Source organism: Sipha flava, unplaced genomic scaffold (genome assembly GCF_003268045.1).
Source record: "Sipha flava isolate LNK unplaced genomic scaffold, YSA_version1 76_pilon_pilon, whole genome shotgun sequence".
Classification (NCBI taxonomy): Eukaryota; Metazoa; Arthropoda; class Insecta; order Hemiptera; family Aphididae; genus Sipha; species Sipha flava.
This window is the reverse complement of record NW_020273616.1, coordinates 362379-383111: the sequence shown is the minus strand read 5'-3', so window position 1 is coordinate 383111 and position 20733 is coordinate 362379. Positions and strand designations below refer to the sequence as shown.

Genomic DNA, 20733 nt, shown 5'->3' with positions numbered 1-20733 from the left:
AAAACATTAATTTTCTATTTTTTTCCGAAAAAATATTGACCACCTCACTAATTTTTATTGGTATTTCTCTATGGATACTTAGATAATCCATTTAGTCGATTTTCCCCCATAGAATTCCTCAAATATGATTTCAAACGTTTCAACGTTTGAAAAGCTCCGTTTTACGCTACCAACTGTGACGGGCAACATAGCGCCAATTTTTAAATATTGGTATACTTTAAGGAACAGTAATTCATCACAACTAATTGCATCTATAAAAGTGCAAGGAAGATTATTTTCTGCGGCTATCGATTTTGTTCGATTGTTGTTAATCGGGCTGCATTAAGCTGATGGCTAACATCAACGATTCTTTTTCGTATACATCTATACAATTCTGAGCAATCATACAAGAAGTTTTATGATATTCTACATTTGTGTGATACCAGAATTGTTCTTTTGCATCTTTCCAACGACAGAATGGAGTTACTACGAGGGCCTTTGTGGAGATATGACTTCCTTTTCCCACTTCTTTAGAACAAAATAAAAAACAGAATACGCTTAGTGATTAATCGCACAAAACAAAATACGTTTAAAGATGACGATAGACTGCAATATCTTCGTGGAATTACCCGTATTGCCGTACAAAGGTATTTTAAAATGTACGCTGTTTATTTTATTATGATGGAGAATTTGTAATATCTAAGTACAATATGATATTACAGGTACCAGATATTTTAGTTTTCTCATAAAAAGTTAATTCATCCTAAAAATTTCGGGGGTGGGGTTATCTCCCCCCGTTAGTACGCCACTGCCCCTGTATTACTTATACATTTTAAAAAATGTTAACGTATGCGGCTTAATTTTTTTTATCCAATAAGATGAGATTATATTATATACATGAAGTATTTTTATTAACATAATTACAGTTATAATTAATTATAATGAATATGAATGAATAATTTGATGAGACAGTAGTTAATATTGTATTGAACGAATCAGGGCGTTAATATCGGCCCCCATGTTGGTAACTTTAAGTCGTTGTTTCCTTTTATGTTTATTTTGTTCCTAGTTCATAGATATTCATAAAAATCATCTAATATAAGATAGTCAGTATACTATTGAATTGTTTTAAAAATAAAAAAAAATTACTGCATAACACCTACAAGCATTCCACATACCACAGGTTCAGAATCACAGATTTTAATTATTATTAACTTAATTGTAAATTAACTTAATGATCTTTTATGGGTATAAAAATAAACCAAAGCAAATAATTAATAATTTATAGTTAAAATGTATTCGTTTTAGTGTTAAGTTTACTAGAATGTGTACTTATAAATGATGTTTTTAAAAAGTCTAAGTACCTTGGACAAGACAATGGTATTGGTGTTAGAATTTTTAGTTGGTGTATGGGAGCTTGGCTTTATTAATAAAAACTCAGGTGATCACCCATTCAGTAGCTAGTGATCAATTGACAATTACAGCTAAGTACTATATCTCTTAATGATTATTTATAGGTAACTATTACATTGGATAAAAATTTGAAAATGATACTACAAAACTATATAAAATATGAAAACGAAAGTACTATAAAAGCAATTTTTTATATTAATAATTTTATGTTAATTTCAATGAATCAAATATTCAAGTATGTTAAATTTACAAATACTTGTATAATTTCAACAAAAAAAATTGTCTTCATAAATATGTAAAAAATATAAATGTTAGTAAAATTTTATCAAATTTATTCGTTTATAATAAACTAGTTTTTAACTTAACCGTTCTGAAAAATACTACGAAGATTAAATCTACCTTGAAAACCTAATTCATTTTTGTAATATCTAAATCTAAAAGAATGTTAATTTTTGTATGTTACACATTTTTATTGGGCAACAGATTTTTTTTATTCAAAAGCATTTAAATGTATATTTCTGTATTAGGTATAATTATCTACTTAATGAATGTTAAAAATATAACAATAGCTCTAATTAATCATGATAATAAAATATATAAAGATAAATAATTCGAAATTAAAAAATGAATAATTGTATTAATATTTTAATGAATTTATAAAATATTTATATTTATTAATCTTTCTCTTTTTGAAAAAATCAATAGCGTAAATCTGTATGTGGAGAAATATAAATATTAAATAAAGTAGTATTAAATTTGTTCATTATAATTAATGCAGTTGTTACCATACGAAATTTATTTTTTCTTATATTAAAATTAAGAATTCATTAGTAAATAATTATTTTTGCCGTGTGATTATTCCATATAATCTATCAGTTTTAATTATTTATATTCATCATGATTTTTTTCTTCATTATTTACCTAATATTTAGCATACTATTCATTAATTTTATTAGAAAAATATCTTTAAATTTAAATAATTTCCTTTATTACTTTAGTATAATGTGTTGTTAACATATGTAGATACAAGTCATCTTCAGTAAACATAAATTATACGCCGGCCAATTTATTGTATCTAATTTGATCTAACGACCTAGGATGACCTGTGACGATTGTACGATATGTAAATCGATGGCGCATCCTGTGTTGTATTAACTAATTATGAATAAACATGTGTGGTTGTAATGTCGATATTTTAATTTTTTATTATTAAAACTGTTCATTTTAATTATTAGTTGACTAAATTTTTAGAATACTATAGTGTACCGATATAAAAATTACGTAGTATTTTAGCTAAACCATGTCGAGACAACAAGCCATCGAGCTTAAGATTAAAAAAGATAGGGAGATTGCACTGAAGGCCGGTCGTCGTCTGGTAAAATGTGTCCCAGGTGACGAAATTGTTATATCAGGAATATCTGGAAGTTTTCCTGATTCCGATGGACTTCCGAATTTCGCCGAAAATCTTTTCAACAAAGTGGATTTAATAACTGATGATGACAGAAGATGGACTATTGGTAAAAATTAACTATTGTGATACATAAATATGATGATTACATCCATTATTATCGTTTATTTTAATATTACAGAACATCCGGAAATTCCTCAGCGAACTGGAAAATTGAATACAGTGAACAAGTTCGATGCAGCATTTTTTGGTGTCCATTACAAACAAGCGCACACTATGGACCCTATGTGTCGTATAATCTTGGAAAAATCATATGAGGCAATAGTGGACTCGGGTAACAACAAATTTTTATTTAATACAATTCGAAATTGTTATATCATTCTTGTAGTGTAGATAATTCCTTAACTTAAAAATGTTTCGTATTTATTACATATAGATATAATTTTATATTCGATTTCTAAATTCTTTCCTAGTTGTTGTCAATAACAATAAGTTATTTTTAATATTCCGATGGTCAAATATTTTGATTTTGAATAATCATCTGAATCATAAACATTTTTTATATTTTATGCGAAATATATTTGTATTTTAAAAATTGCGACAAAATAAAATTATTTACAAACTCGCAGCTTTCAATGTCTTTAAATAAAAACCAACATTAATTTGAGCATTATGTTGATATAAATAATAAAGATATTCCCCATTACACAAGATATCCATTAGATGCACATTAAACATCCCAAATATATCCAGTACTTTTTTGACATTATATGGATATTTATTAGATATTCATAGAAAGTAACAAATAGATTAGCCACGGTGGGGATATCCATTAGACATTGATATTTTGTAATTAATAGGATTTATATTATGAATGCTAATGAACGTATATTCCCGGATAGCTCTGGTATTACCCAAGGTGATCCCTGGTGATCCCGAACAGGACTATTGGGTAAGATATAAGAAATCCCATACTCCTACCGTCATATACCTAATTTCCTATCCTATGGTAATACTGTTCCGGATTACCGTAGTATATAATGTTTAGATATTCTAGGAGTACAATTTTTAGTCCAAAGCCAATCCAATGGCTTACTCAACGAGACATTTAAATGTGTTGAATTTTTAGATTAGCATTATCTAGCTAACATTGAAAGATGCACAATAACATATTTATTATCAAGATACACCGAAAAATTAAGTATACTTAGGTTTAATCACCAAACATTACGGTATTACCATGACATTCCTAGATAAATATATTTTGGTATTGAAATTGTATTGTTGGTGGATTTTAAATTATATTAACCATTTGAGTTAATTATTTTAAAGACTCCAAAAACTTAATATTGGATTATCGAAAAGCATTATCCTGGTCATGAGGATAGAAGGACTTCCGGCAGCATTGTATATGTTGTGCGGGTTAGATACTTAAATAAAGTTAATAACATACTCGGTATTAGTTCCAAAATTAATATGTGGGGAGAAGACCAAGGGGTAAACCTCAAAGAAGATGAATAAACAGGATAAATAAGATATGGAGTGAGGTGGCTCAAGAAGTTGAAACAAATTGGCAAAATATAGCATATGATAGAGAGAAATGGGAGAAGATAGTTTTGGCGGTAAAGTTTCTCAATGGAACACTAAACCAGAAACCAGAATAAAAATCATAAAAATCTGAATTTAAATAATTGATTAATAATTACTTATTTTGTAACTTTTAAATAATTGTAATTGTAAATTGTAATAGTAAATTTTTTTCTTTTTTTTAATTTTCGTCTATGAATATTATTTATTATTATATGCATATTTAACAATATTTTTTGGATAAAAATCCGGGCTTTATTTATTACTACGTAAAAAACCAAAAGAGTTCATGAATCATGACAACATAAAAAAAATGTTGTTCATTTATGTAAGCCGGTTAGATTTTAAAATTAACATTGTAGGTTTAGGCGTAAATCCCCAGATCACTAGATCAGGCCATGAGAGATCGAACCTCAGATAATAAACCGGAAATTGTCTGTTTTTTTTTTTTGTTAATTTAAAATAACTATAATAACTTGACTATGTTTTAGTAGGCTGTCATATAGTATCGAGTCTACCGGTGAATTTACGAATATAGTATGCGGTCTACTGGCGATTTACAAATATAGTATACGGTCTACCGCAAATAAATAAATTAAAAATTATATCATAATATTAAAGTATAATTATTGTAGTAGTTATAGTAAAAAATTATTAATTGAAAATTAGTTTGTCAAAAAAATTGTTGTCAATGAGTATAAATAAATATAATGTAATATGTTATACAAAAACTTCCGCCATATCTTTCAAAAAATGCATTAAATAAATCTGATTTATTTATGCCACGCCACCATGTTTCCATGAGATATCTGCAATAATATGCATCATTGTATTATAAATATTACGTTAAATTTATTTTACATAACTCATAATAATTTTACCTTGGAAGGAGATCAGGACTTGTACCACACATATTTTTAACTACTTTTAAGTGTAAGGGTCTCCATAAACTTTCGATCTGTTGAATGTGCGCTTGTGTAAGTGGATCCAACTAAGATAAAGTGTTGACCGAAGAAAAAGATTAAAGTGCATCTATTAAAAATAAACTTAAACCTATGTAAAAACCGCAGGTAGACCGCGTCCTACAGCGGCCGGTAGAACACGTTTGCCGGTAGACCGCATACTATATGACAGCTATTTAAGTAAATTTAACTAACTTTATAGCTACCATGCCTATAGCAATTATAAAATACAGTCAATCCTACTATTTTTAAAGAACAAAAACTTGTTTTGTTTATTCTGTGTAGGTATATCTAATGGATATTATAATTCAATCATCTCTAATATTCAATGGATATTCATAAACTAATAAAAAAGCGGCTAATTGGATTTCTAGTAGATATATAATAAATATACAGTCATATATAATGGGTGTTAAAGATATCTATAAATCATATCTATTATACACCCATTAATTGTTCTTGTATTATGTAGGATTTTTCGACGAGCTACGCTCTTCTATAAATAAATTACTCAAACCAATTTTTTCATTTTTAATAAAACTATTGGTATTTATATTAAGTACGTAAATAGAATCAAACAGATCAGTGACTATAAATTATCGAATAAAGACAAATATTAATCAACTTATTTTATTCTATTATTTTTACTAATACTGAACTGAGAATAAAACAGTACCATAAATCATAAACAACTATGACTTTAAGATCTTAATATGAGATAATATTTTTTATCAATTGAAAAAATGATAAAAGTTAATATTTCAAGGGGATATTTTTATATTTCATAATGCATTTTAATTTATAAAACTATAAAATTACCAAGCTATTACCAACATTATAGCATTATAATTTAGTCTGACATAAGCCACTTTATTAATAATCTAAAATTCTCCAAATAGTGTTTATAATAATTATTTAATATTTTTTATTAAGGTAATAACCCAAAGTCACTAAAAGGATCTAAAACAGGAGTGTTCGTTGGAGCTTGCTTTAGTGAGTCAGAGAAAACTTGGTTTTATGAAAAACTACAAGTAAACGGGTTTGGACTTACTGGATGTGCTCGTGCTATGCTTGCTAATAGGATTTCTTATTGGTTAGGTATTAATGGTGAGTTTCAAAAACCAAGTTTAATATAATTTAATCATTAACATTTTCAAATAATATAAACTGTCTGCATCAAAATATTTAACCTTAGTTTTTTTTTTATGTATACAGGGCCTAGTTATTCAGTAGATTCTGCTTGTTCTTCAAGTTTATATGCATTAGAACACGCTTATAAATCCATTCGGGATGGGCACTGCGATTCTGCATTAGTTGGAGGCTGTAATTTGTGTCTTCATCCTTATGTTTCTTTGCAGTTTGCACGTTTGGGCGTGCTCTGTATGGATGGCCGATGTAAATCGTTTGATGAAGGTGCTAATGGATATGTAAGGTCAGAGGCAATTTGCGTCATCTACTTACAAAAATTGAAAAATGCTAAACGAGTGTACGCAAAAGTCTTACATGCTAAGACTAATTGTGATGGATATAAAGAACAAGGAATAACTTATCCTTCCGGACCATTACAACAAAGATTATTAGAAGAGTTTTATGAAGAATGTGAGATAAAACCCAGTAGCTTAGCTTGGATAGAAGCGCATGGAACAGGAACAAAAGTATGTACAGCTTAAATGTTTTATGATATAATTAGTTCATAATATTACTTATGCATAGGTTGGTGATCCAGAAGAAGTGAAAGCTCTAGAAAATGTATTTTGTCCTGGTCGCACAGAACCTTTATTGATTGGTTCTGTAAAATCTAATATTGGTCATACTGAGCCTGCTTCGGGTTTATGTTCTGTAGCAAAAGTCATCATAGCTATGGAATCTGGTTTCATACCCCCAAACATTAATTTTAATACTCCTAGACAAGATATTACAGCGTTTTTCAATGGCCGAATAAATGTGGTAACTGATAAGACACCTTGGAATGGGGGTTTAGTTGGTATAAATTCATTTGGTTTTGGTGGTGCTAACTGTCATGTACTACTCAATTGGAACGAAAAAAATAAAATTAATAATGGACTTCCTGAAGATGATTTACCAAGATTAGTTGTAGCATCTGGTAGAACTGAAGAAGCTGTAACTACTTTACTTAATGACGTAAGTCTCATCGAAATTACATATTAATATTATTTGCATTGATATATATATAAATATGTATTTATTTTTTTGTTTCAGTTTTTGTCAAGACCATTGGATAAGGAGTACGTTCGTTTATTACAAGATGTTCAAGCAGATCAGATCCCCGGACATATTTATAGAGGATATACTGTATTATCAAAAGATTTTAAAAATAATCACTCTATAGATTTGCAAGTAAGAATTGTTATGTTTTATTATAATATATGTTTATGTAAAAATAATTAAATTTCTAATTTATTTCTTTAGTATTATTCCGGTGAACCACGGCCTGTATGCTTCATATTTTCTGGTATGGGTTCTCAATGGACTAGAATGGGTACATCCTTGATACAATTACCTATTTTCAATGAATCGATTCTAAAGAGTCATGAAATTTTAAAAGCATTGGGAATTGATTTAATATACATAATTACTAATACTAATTCAAACATATTAAATAATACAGTTAACTCTTTTGTGGGAGTTGTAGCCATACAAGTAAATATTAATATTCTAATTACAATTTTCTATACAAATATGTTTATGGTTTAAAATACATGTATCTTAAAATGTATTTTAGATTGCATTGTTTGATTTATTGATTGCTATTGGTATTACCCCTGACTTAATTATTGGCCATTCGATTGGAGAATTTGCATGTGCATATGCTGATGGTTGTTTAACAGCTGAACAAGCTTTAAAAACTGCATATTATTGTGGTTTAGCTGTATTGAATTCAAAGATTTCTTTAGGTGCAATGGCAAATGTTGGTCTTGGATATAATCAAATTAAAGATATACTTCCAATAAATGTTGAAGTAGCTTGCCATAGTTCACAAAATAATTGTACTATATCTGGTCTAAAAGAATCTGTTGAACAATTTGTTCTCAAACTAAAATCAAAAGATATTTCGACACAAATAATAAATTTACTAAATACACCATATCATACAAAGTTCATTGGAAAAGCAATTCCATTAATGGTAGAATATTTGAAAAAAGTCATACCAAATCCAAAATTACGGTCTGAAAAATGGATAAGTACATCAGTACCTGAAGAAAATTGGTCAGAAAATATCGCAAAGTACTGTTCTGCTGAATATTGTGCAAATAATTTGTTAAACCATGTATTATTTGATGAAACCTTAAAACATATATCAAATGGATCAATACTTGTTGAACTATCTCCACATGGTATTCTTCAAGATACACTTGATCGATCATTCAAGAAAAATATTACCAGTCTAGATTTAGTATCTAAAAATAATGATGGACTTGGTTATTTACTATCAGCTATTGGAAAGTAAGAATAACTATACAATTTTTATTTGCTTTTTATTTTAATCGTTAATGTTTTATGAAGATTATTTGATGCTGGTCTCAATCCAAAAATCAGTAAACTTTATCCCGACATTGAATTTCCCGTTAGTCGTGGTACACCAATGATTGCACCTTTAATACGATGGGAACATTCAGAAGATTGGTATGTAACAATGTATCGTGTTCAAGACAAAATTAAATCTGGCGAACGTAATATTTCAATTTCCTTGAAAGAAGATGAATTTGAATATTTATCTGGTCACGTAATTGACGGAAGAAATTTATTCCCAGCAACAGGATACTTGGTAAATATTAATATTGTAATAAAAAACTTTTAATAGAGTTTTGTATTATTTATACATAATATATGTTATTTACTCACTGTATAAATTTTATATATATATATATTTTTTTTGTTTTGCTGTCTTATAGAAAATATGTTGTTAGTTATAGTTATAGACTAATATTTACAACTTTTTGGATTAGTTTAATTTATTATTCATAAAATACATGTTTGAATGTAGTTACATAAACTAAGTATCATGTTTGTTAATGAGTTACTTTATTTAATTTTAATAGGTTATGGCATGGGAGACACTTGCTTTGATGCGAGGAGATCTTTACACTGAAGTACCAGTTGTATTTGAAAATGTTCGCTTCCAAAGAGCAACGAATATTCCTAAAGATGGCAATGTAGAGTTTATAGTAATGGTTCAAAAAGGCAGTGGTGCATTTGAAGTAGTAGAAAGTGGAGCTCCAGTTGTAACTGGTCGTTTATACATTCCTACTGATGTTGAAAAAGAAATGATTGACATGCCTCCACATCCATATGAACTTAAAGATACGGACTTGAACAGTAAAGATATTTATAAGGAATTAAGACTCCGGGGCTATAATTATAAAGGACTCTTTAGAAGCTTAAATCGAGTAAATATTGACGGTGAGTTTAAATAACTAAATAGTTACTGTGTATTTTTAATCTTTTTTATATTATTCAGCCACTGTTGGACACGTTGGATGGTTTAATAATTGGGTTGCATTTATGGATAATATGCTACAAATACAAATACTAAGAGAAGATACTAGAGCACTATTTGTGCCTACATCCTTACAAAAACTTTTCATAAATGTGAAAAAACATTCTGTTCTATTACAAACCCTTCCAGAAGAGAAACCGGGTAATTAATATGGGTTTAAATAATATATATGTGTTATAAATCGTTAAACGTGTGTTAATAGTATTGAATTTGCAGAGTTCCCTGTTTATGTGTATCCAGAAATAGATCTTATTCAATCTGGCGGAGTAGAGATTAGAGGACTCCATGCAAATGTAATTGCTAAAAGAAAACCGTTAGCAGATCCTGTTTTGGAAAAATATTTGTTTGTGCCATATGTTATTAAAATGGTAAATTATTATAAATTATTAATTAATAAATAAAAAAATAAGCTATCATTATAAATTTTTAGGGTTACACATTAGAAGATATAGTCCGAATTTCTTTACATTTAGTTATTGAAAATCTCATGGATATCAAAATTAAAACTGTTGAAATTTTAAATCAAATGTTTGATCCTGATGCACAAATTATTAGTCCTATTGTTCTTAATGTTTTAGCTGATTTACCACTTATACAGGTTAAACAAAACACATTTTTCAATTTCACTTAAAAATAGTTGTAACTAACCTGTATGTTGTTTTAATAACTAGCCAGATGTATCTATCCTCTCTGATGGAAATCATCCACAATTAAAGGAACTTGCATCTAATATAACAGTGGAAGATAAAAAACTATCTTCAGACCAATCGGTATTTTTTGTTGTTGGATCAAGATTATTAGATGATTCTAAACTATTAGAGCAAGCTTTTACTACGCTCAAACCTGGTGGATTTTTGCTGACGCGTGAACCAATACATGTAGAATTGTCGCTGGATTCTGTAGAAGTCTGTTTAGATGTTTTTATGGAAAAAGAAAGATTACTACTTGTTAGAAAGGTATAATATTTCATCTAAATATTTATATTGCATAAAATGTAACTCAATATTATAAAAAATTGTTCAGCCTTTAGAGCAAAATGTTGTACCAATTGTTATTAAAATATCAAATACAGACTTTTCGTGGATACCTGTGCTTCAAAAAGTATTAAAAACCGATGATGTTTCAGTAAAACAAAAAATTATTCTTGTCGCAGAAAAAGATAACACAAATGGTATAATTGGTCTATTCAATTGTATCAGAAAAGAACCGGGTGGTGATAGAACTAGGTAACGTGATATTTATTTCATATAATTGTTTTTTTTTAATACATAAAAAAATATTTAAATAATTCAAATCATACTATAATATACTATAATAACATGATGAATTGGTTATACTCGTATATTTAAATTACAAATATTATCAATATTTTTTCAATTATTTTATAAATATATTTATGTATATATATATATTACGGCTCAACTTTTTAAGAATAATAAAACAGAAATAAAAATTAAAAATTTATCAAATTCATATTACTGATTGGGAATAGCTAACTGATGAAACATAGCTCACTTTAAGTACCTATTTAGTTATAATTTTCTAATATTTTTTTAATGCAGATCACACAGATTTGTTTTAAATATTTTATAAAAGTTATGGTTTGAATAAAAGTATTATTACAAATAAAGTATTTTCATAAAATTTATTATTTAATAAATTATTATTAAGTATGCACGTATAAGTAATATAAACAAATATAGTTGTGAGGAAAAATTATAAAAGTATTTTTTTATTACTTAATATTAAATTCACAATATGGGCATAATTTGAATAATAAGTTAATTTGATAACATGATAATTTTTTGACCGGAAGAACGGATTCAAAGTACTTTCCAGCGAAGGCATTTTCACAGTCAAAAATAGTCAAGGAAAAATAAAACTTAAATTAATTGATTTATACGATTGCAACATTATTTTATAGATTTTTTAGGGCAATAGGTTAATAAGATTTTTGATTACGGGATTTTCGTGGTTTTAATTATGAAATTAGATGAGATTTATTAAGAATTAATAATCGAATATGTGTTAATTATACAATATTTTAATCTATATATTATCATTCAAATTGTTATTTATTCATATGATAGTCATTACAATTAAAATAAGTTATAGTCTATTTCATATCTTAAAGTCTAATGACAATTTGAACAAAAATAAGTTATATCTTTTAATGAGTTAAATATTACGTGCAATTCATATAATTATTTATCTCTACTGTTTATTTTAGATGCGTATTTATAATGGATGAATCTGTCCCAGAGTTTTCGTTGGACGATCCATTATATAAAACACAATTAAAAAAAGACTTGGCATTAAATGTATTCAAAAATAATGTCTGGGGATCGTACAGACATTTATTACTTGAACCTCCATCTTTAGTAGAAGTTCATCATTGTTACGTTAATACAACTATTCGTGGTGATTTATCCTCTTTGAAATGGTTTACGGGTCCTATTGTTCCGTTCATACAAAAACCTGAAGAATCTAAATTAGTACATGTTTATTATACTGCTTTGAACTTCAGAGACATTATGCTTGCTACCGCCAAACTCGCTCCTGAAGTTATAGCAAGAGGCCGTATTAATCAAGAAAGTGTAATTGGTTTCGAATATACTGGTCGCACAGAGCGTGGAGATAGGGTTATGGGAATGATATCGTCACGAGCTTTAACAAATATACTTGAATATGATCCATATTTATCATGGAAAGTACCTGACCATTGGTCGATGGAAGAAGCAGCGACTGTACCAGTTGTTTATGGAACAGTATGAAATACACGTTTAGGTTTACACGATTTAGTATTTAAGTTATGGTTTTTTCAAGGTCATATACGCTTTGGTTGTCAGTGGTCGAATAAAACGGGGTGATTCTATACTTATACATGCTGGAACTGGTGGAGTTGGTCAAGCTGCTATAACTTTAGCTCTTTATTATGAGTGTCAAGTTTTCACAACAGTCGGCACGCCAGAAAAAAGGGAGTTCATCAAAAATAATTTCCCACAGGTAAAAACACCAAAAAGAAAGGGGTGAATGTAAGTTCCTACACGAGCCCTAGCAGGTAAAAAAAAGAATTCAGGGCCCCCACATACAATTTTGGGCTCTTATACTAAATGTTTGTCCGGGCCCTTTATAAAACTTCTAAAAATACAATTTACTGTTTATATATATAACAATTTTAGGAATAATATTTGTTTTTTCATTATACCAATTAAAATTCAAGATTCATAAGCATTTCAACATCAATAATGTGTATTTTATTTTTTTACTACAATATTATTTAAATTAAAAAAAAAAAAGTATATTTTAATTTATATTTAATATATTTTTTTTAAGTTAAAATTTTATTTTGCCGGGTTTGAACTCAGCGAACTCAGTAATGATATTGTCAAAATTGATTGTCAAAGCCAATCCATTAATTTCTAATTAATCTGCATTTTGAACTATCAAAATAACTAAATATATATATATATATATATATATAATGTTATTTTACAATATTATTTAATGTAAAATAAGTATTTCTACTAAAATTTCAAAAATTACAAATAAATTTCAATGGGCTCCTGTATTCAAGGTCCGTCAGCCCCTCCTTGTGGGGCCCTGCATATATTAGTTACTATATTGTTGAAAAATAAAAAATGTAAGTCCCTACGTGGTAAAAAAAAAAAAAAATTATGTATATTAGTTCCCACACGGTAGAAAAATTGTCAGTTTCCATCCTACGCGATTCGTATTCACATAACGAAAGAAATTATCTCTAAAATGTCTATTAATACTATTAATACTTAAAAGATTATCTAAGAGTAAACTATATATCAAATTATAGTATTTTTCCTCCAACAATTTGGGTGCAGCAGTTTTCTGATAGAATACATACAAAAAAACGTATTTTAAAGTTTTCATTTAGATTTGAATTCTAATTTTTATCACGAACAACTACATATTTTTAAAATGATTGAAATGTTCAAACTTTTTCAAGTAAATACATATATCAAAATAAGAATCACAAATAGTAACATAAAAAAAATATATCAGTAAAAAATATGCTGTAAAAGATTTTATAAATGATACATTTTTACATTACATAACAAATAAAATTAATCAATATAATTATGTTAAATTGTTAAGTTTCAGAAATAAATCTCATACAATTTAAAATATTTTTTTAAAGACATTATATTACATTGCATTATGCGATTTTTATTATTTTTTAAACCATTATTATTATAATGATAATAATAACTACACTTAATAAATTAAATATAGTTTTATTATAAAGTTTAATTTAAACACATAAGTATAAGTATACACTGACTGGCATAAGTAATTTTTATTATTGTTTAGGAACTTACATGATATAAACATTTTCTGCCGTGTAGGAATTAATATATTATATGTGTAGAGATTAACTTATTTAATTGTTTACCTGCTACTTTCGTATAGGAAATTATTATTCCATGAAGAAAAATAGGAATAGAATAACAATAAAAAAATATTATCTGTAGATCCCTGAAAGTCATATTGGAAATTCAAGAGATACTTCATTTGAGCAAATGATCATGATGGAAACTGATGGAAAAGGAGTAGATATGGTGTTGAATTCGTTGTCCGAAGAAAAACTTTTAGCTTCAGTTAGATGTTTAGCAATTGGTGGACGGTTTTTGGAAATCGGCAAATTTGATTTAGCCAATAACAGCATGCTAGGTGAATTATCAGTATTATTTTCAAATTTTGAAATTAGGACATAACATCATTATTATCTTTCTTATAGGTATGGAAGTATTTTTAAAAGAAATTAGTTTTCACGGTGTTATGTTGGACACTTTGTTCGACAGTCCAGATGAATGGAAAGTAGCACTTCAACGACAAGTACAGGAAAATATTGATTCTGGAGCTATAAAACCATTGGTACGTACAGTTTTTGAAAGCGATCAAGTAGAGCAAGCTTTTAGGTACATGGCTGCCGGTAAACATATTGGAAAGGTACTTATAAAAATTCGATCTGAAGAAAAAGAGTCTTTTATTAAACCTCTACCTATTACTAAAATGGCTTATCCAAGAGTACTATTTGATATGAACTCATCTTGTATTATTTGTGGTAATTATAAAAAGAAATATTATATATATATATATTGTTATGTTATTTATATAAGTAAACAACTATACAATTATAATTTCTATAAGGTGGTCTTGGCGGTTTTGGTATGGAACTGGCTGACTGGATGGCGTTGCGTAACTCAAGGAATATTGTTCTTACCACAAGAACAGGTATCCGTAATGGATATCAAGCACTGAGAAAAAAAATATGGGAATCTTATGGTGTGAATGTGGTTATTTCAACAGCTGATATTACTACAGAAGAAGGTGTAAAACAATTACTTAACGAAGCTAATCAACTGGGGCCAGTTTCTACTATTTTTAATCTTGCCGTAGTAAGTAAATTACATTATATTACCTACTTATTTTATTCATTTTTTTTAAATAATCAAGTTAGTTTAACGAGCATATTTGTTCTGAAAAATAGATAAAGTAAAATAACAATTTTAAATATAAACACAGCATAAATTCTATAATTGAAATTCCGATTAAAACTAAAACAAAAAAATATAGTAAGTAATTTAAAAATATCAAGTTTTATAAATAGTTCTAAAACATGAATTTTATTTTTTGAATGGAATGAGGAACTTATTGATCTTAATATGACCTTTGTTGATTTTTTGTTTCTATGTTGTTATAGTTCCTTTTACATAGGAATTCGTTCAATTCTTCGTTCATTATATATAATATTATGTCAAATACTTCTCAAATACATTACCAATTTGATAAGTATTAAATTATGTAAATATATTTACTTAAATACTTAAGTGTTCATAATTTTTATAACAGAAAAAAAAATTAAATCAGGAATATAGATTATAATAATAATAATAATTTTCTTTAAATAAATTTTAATATTAATCATAAAAAAAAATAAATAATTATAAATTTATAGAATAAAGTACAAATATAAAAATCAAGTAAGTATATATCTTATTTTAATTTAAAATTACAAGTTGTTCAAAGAATCATCACTTAATTTGAATTGCGACAGTCAAAAATCATATTTATATGATTAAAATTTAAAATTATTTTTAATTCGACAGTATTTTGGTCGTATATTATAAGAAATAAGAACGTTGGCAGAAAAATATTGATGAAATGATAAATTATTTGAAATATACATCTAAAAGCATAAAATGGAAGAAATATGCTCTTAAAACAAAAAATCTCAAAATATGTATTTATATAAAAAATAAAATTTCAAGACTAGCTTTGTGAAAACATGAAACATATTTGTTTCGTATTTTGCTATTTTTGTTATTGTGTATTGTGAAAACAAATATGAAAATGCTACAAGTCATGCTTTAGTCATCGCTATTGAACCTATTGAAAAATTCTTTCAACAGGAACAGTTGATGGTAGTGGAATGTCGTATTCCATAAATAATTTGAAAACTATAGAATATATAAATGATGACGAAACATCTTGGTTTTTACAATTTAAATAATTTTTCATTTTTATTGTAATATTTTATAATTGGTAGATAAAAATATCTTTTTTTGATTGTTTGACTCCCTTTTACTACTTTTATCTTTCGAACTGAGAGAACTTAAATGTGTAACTTATTTTTCTAATACTGATTTTTACCATTCCTCTGCAATAAACTTGTCAATAGCTTTTAACAAATTAACCAGAATCGAGGCATTTGCCAAAACTAGCTCTTTCTTTTTTTAAATGTGATCAAAAATCTTCTTAACTAATTTTTTAATTGTATTATATTGTATTATTATTGTATAGTTCACTTCAGTAAATTTTTTTTCTTCTGTAATATAGTCAATTTAATCTGCAATGCATACAGTGTTAGCAGTAAATATCCCATAAACATTCTTTTGTCACCTTGCAAAAAATCTAAAATATCTACCAAAGGTTTCATTATATAAAAATAATATCAGAGAAAACTCATCTCATGAGAAGTAAATTGTAATATTTCACAGAAGTCCAAAACATTGTTCATTTTATTATCATCGTCATGGCGAGATATAAATTTTAAAATTTGGAGAAACCCAGTACATATAATTCCATCTGGTTTGGTATTTTAAAAGAACTCCAAAGATTTTTTGTATATTATCAGCAACTTAAGTATACTGTTTTTGTTTACTCCACATCGATGAACATATTGATATTAATTTTTTATAACACTTTCAACTGATTATTATCATATTACTATCCAAACCATAAATAATTTTACTAATGTCATGTTTCGCAATCGAACCATCAGTGTTACTGTCGCATTTAAAATGTTGAGGAAATTGAATAACAGTTTTTATTCTTCTTCCTCACTATTAGTGTTCATCAATTCGTTCGTAATATAATCACGTAATAGATTAAATCTAATTCTAAATATCATAAAATCACTAAATACTTAGTAGAAGGTATATAGTTATAATTAGTGATGGGCAACGATCAGTGGTGTAGCCAGGATTTTTTAACGGGGGGCGGGCAAACCCAAAATACTAATTTTCAAATTTATCAACAATTATCAGTAACAATTTATTTTTATATTAAGTTTAACGTGTTTTTATTTTATTAATTAAACTTCAATTTACTAACTTCATTTTGACTAATATAATAATAAGAGACGTCGATGAAATGTTGAAGAAAAAACTTGGATTAGTTCTTTTGTGATTTTTTCGGATTTGTTGAAAATAAAATTACTATCAAACAAATTTGTAAAAATTAAGAGCAAAAGCGAATTCAACGAATTTTTTAAACGTATAAAATAAACAATAATATAATTATGCAAAAACTTTGATATGGCCGACGCCACTAGCAACGGATATCATTTTGTGTATTCACATCATTCCAATTTTTTCGATATCGCAACATCGTAAGTTGTACGATATCAATATCGTCTCGAAAATATTGAAAATACTCATTTTATATATTACCTACTTATTAATAATTATTAATTAAAAAATGTGCTTTACTTAGCCAATTGAAGATAAGAAAAAAAAACTAATTACATTCAGACAAATAAATATAAGGATAATATACATTTTATAAAAAATTAAAACTATTTTTTTAAAAATAAGTTTTCAAATAATTTTCTAATTTTAATTCTAATTTTCAAGCCCGATAGCTGTATTCTAGCAAATTAATGCATGTTTATTTGGCTATTGTATTCAATCAAAAATTAAAATATATGTAGATTAGTATGACCAGATGTCCTAGTGGATTTATAATACGAGTTAAAATAGAGAATAAACAATAAGATTGTTACCTCGATCTGGAGTAGTCTATAATCTTAGAAACATAAAATTTTCACTGAATACTAATACTACCATTCGCTATATAAGGTAAATAATTTTAAAAATATTTGAGTTATTTGTAGGTTGTTGACAATTTTGTGCTAAACCTAGATTTTTTTTGTAAAATATCGATAAAATAATTTTGTTCGTACAAAAAATGTTGAATAAATTATAAAGAACGATTAAATATTACTTAACATTTTCGATTTTCCAAATTTTAGATAACTTTTTTTGTTGTACAAGTTAGAACATTAAAATTTCATCTTATCTTATTAAGAAATTTGGTTTTACAATTTTACCAACCATTTATGAAAATATACATTAATCTATTCGATCTCTTTTATTCAAAATCATTTTTTCGAGAGTAATGGTACAGCAATATGATTCAATTAGTTAATTAACCATCCTGTATATCACTATTAATAATTTGATGTTTTTTTAATTTAGTAATTTTCATGTAAACTACCTATTACATTTTTTTTTTTAGGTTTTAAAAGATTCGTTATTTGAGAACCAAACAGAAGAAGATTTTAAAGCATCAGCAGGTCCTAAAGCTATTGCTACATCATTACTCGACAAATATTCAAGAATAATGTGTCCGGAGTTAAAACATTTTGTTATCTTTTCGAGTGTAAGTTGTGGTCGTGGTAACGCTGGTCAAACTAATTATGGTATGTCCAATTCTGTAATGGAAAGAATATGCGAAATTCGTCATGCTGAAGGTTTACCAGCTTTAGCTGTTGAATGGGGAGCTGTTGGTGAAGTAGGTCTTGTGGCCGATATGGCCGAAGACAACCAAGAAGTAGTCATTGGTGGTACGTTGCAACAAAAAATCGGCAATTGTTTAGAGATATTGGACGATTTATTAACTCAAAAAAAACATCCTATTGTCTCGAGCATGGTAGTTGCTGAAAAACGTGCATCCAGTAGTAATGCAGGCACTATTGTTGACACAGTAATTAACATATTAGGTCTTAGAGATTTAAAAACTATTAGTTTACATTCAACATTAGCTGAGTTGGGTATGGATTCAATGATGGCTGTAGAAATTAAACAAACATTAGAAAGACAGTTTGAAGTATTTTTAACACCCCAAGATATCCGAAGTATGACATTTGCAAAATTGCAAGAAATTGGATCTTCAGATGATAAAGATAAAAAAACTGGTGATATTATACCAAAGTCAATAAATGAAATTTCTGATGGAGGGTTGAATTACCTTATACGAGCTATTGGAGATGAATCATCTGCTTATGAGTTAGTTATGCGCATACCGTCATTATGTGAAAATGGTTCTACAGTTGAACGACCTACTACCGAGGTCCTTACTTTATTCGTTATACCCGGTCTTGAAGGTATTGCTACAATGATGGAACCTTTAGCAAAAAATTTAAATATGCAAGTCTTATGTTTGCAATATGATATTGTTGGTACATCGTTGACTATTGAAGAGATGGCCGCAGCTCAATATGCAGTACGTATACATATTTATAACTATATTTTATCTTCTACTAAAATTATTTAATTTACAGTTAATTGATCAAAGACTCTCAGCTGATCAAGAATATTATGTTGTGGGCTATTCATTTGGTGGACTAATTGCTATTGAAGTTTTAAAATTGTTAGAAAAAAGTAACCGCAAAGGTAAATTGTGGTTAATTGATAGTGCTCCACAATTTCTGAAGATGTCTACTGAGATGGCTTTCCGCAGTGAAAAACCACAAGATCACGAAATGCAAGTACAAATAATTATGAGATTCCTTGATTTAGTTTGGCCTCATAATAAAAATGTTGTAAGTTAGATTTATTTTATATTATTATTTATTTGAAATTAACAAAAAAAAACCCCCTTTTTGATGTGTATTTTAATTTAGTTTATATCTGAACTCTACGAGATGAAAACGTGGGAAGAACGTGTTAATTATTTCATTCAAAAAGTCCCTGATGATGTAACCTACTCTAAAAATTATCAAAAGCAATTGATAAACTGTGCTTTTATTAAAATGAAAGCAATTTTAAATTATAATGGAAAACCTTCTGGTACCTTAAAAACTACTACTAGGTTAATTCGTCCTACTGAACAAGTCTTACCAATAACTGAAGATTATGGACTTTCAGAGGTAAATTTATTATAAAACAGTTATTTTATGTACTTATTACATTTACATAATCATGTATTTTATTTTGATTAGTATTTCGAATCTCCAGTCATGGTACATTTCATTGAAGGAAATCATTATTCAATATTAGAGAACAAAAAAATTGGTGAGCTTATTATAGAATCCTTGTCACCCAAAGTTTTGTAAATAATCATTATATGAGCATTTTATTCAATCGATTTATTTATTTTAATTAATAAAAACATAGTTCGTAATTATTATCTGTATTTTTCAAGTTTGAAATGGTATATATTTTCCAATTTATATTTATTTCTTAACTGTTATTGTATCCACTATGTCAGTGGCGAATTATCCTTCTCGTCGTCCTGATGTACGCTCAGTGTTTACCGGCCCT

At 27.4% G+C, this 20733-nt stretch overlaps 1 protein-coding gene across 2 annotated transcripts in view; it reads left to right on the top strand.

Annotated features, from left to right (window-relative positions):
* LOC112692710 (fatty acid synthase) overlaps positions 1-20596 on the top strand; it is a 21627-nt gene extending 1031 nt beyond the window's left edge. The window contains exons 2-25 of one of the 2 annotated variants that reach the window (XM_025567461.1): positions 2686-2909; positions 2982-3134; positions 6283-6456; positions 6565-7004; positions 7063-7491; positions 7570-7707; positions 7780-8010; positions 8093-8814; positions 8875-9136; positions 9411-9771; positions 9830-10009; positions 10085-10236; positions 10299-10466; positions 10540-10824; positions 10892-11094; positions 12099-12636; positions 12695-12874; positions 14377-14575; positions 14643-14969; positions 15056-15303; positions 18707-19693; positions 19752-20012; positions 20094-20339; positions 20412-20596. In XM_025567461.1, the coding sequence (XP_025423246.1) occupies positions 2693-2909; positions 2982-3134; positions 6283-6456; positions 6565-7004; positions 7063-7491; positions 7570-7707; positions 7780-8010; positions 8093-8814; positions 8875-9136; positions 9411-9771; positions 9830-10009; positions 10085-10236; positions 10299-10466; positions 10540-10824; positions 10892-11094; positions 12099-12636; positions 12695-12874; positions 14377-14575; positions 14643-14969; positions 15056-15303; positions 18707-19693; positions 19752-20012; positions 20094-20339; positions 20412-20525 (7215 nt within the window). In that variant the 5' untranslated portion in view covers positions 2686-2692 and the 3' untranslated portion in view covers positions 20526-20596. Of the gene's footprint in view, positions 1-2677; positions 2910-2981; positions 3135-6282; positions 6457-6564; positions 7005-7062; positions 7492-7569; positions 7708-7779; positions 8011-8092; positions 8815-8874; positions 9137-9410; positions 9772-9829; positions 10010-10084; positions 10237-10298; positions 10467-10539; positions 10825-10891; positions 11095-12098; positions 12637-12694; positions 12875-14376; positions 14576-14642; positions 14970-15055; positions 15304-18706; positions 19694-19751; positions 20013-20093; positions 20340-20411 lie in introns of both variants that reach the window. The other variant, XM_025567462.1, reaches the window with a different exon arrangement.
* The last annotated feature ends 137 nt before the right edge of the window (positions 20597-20733 follow it).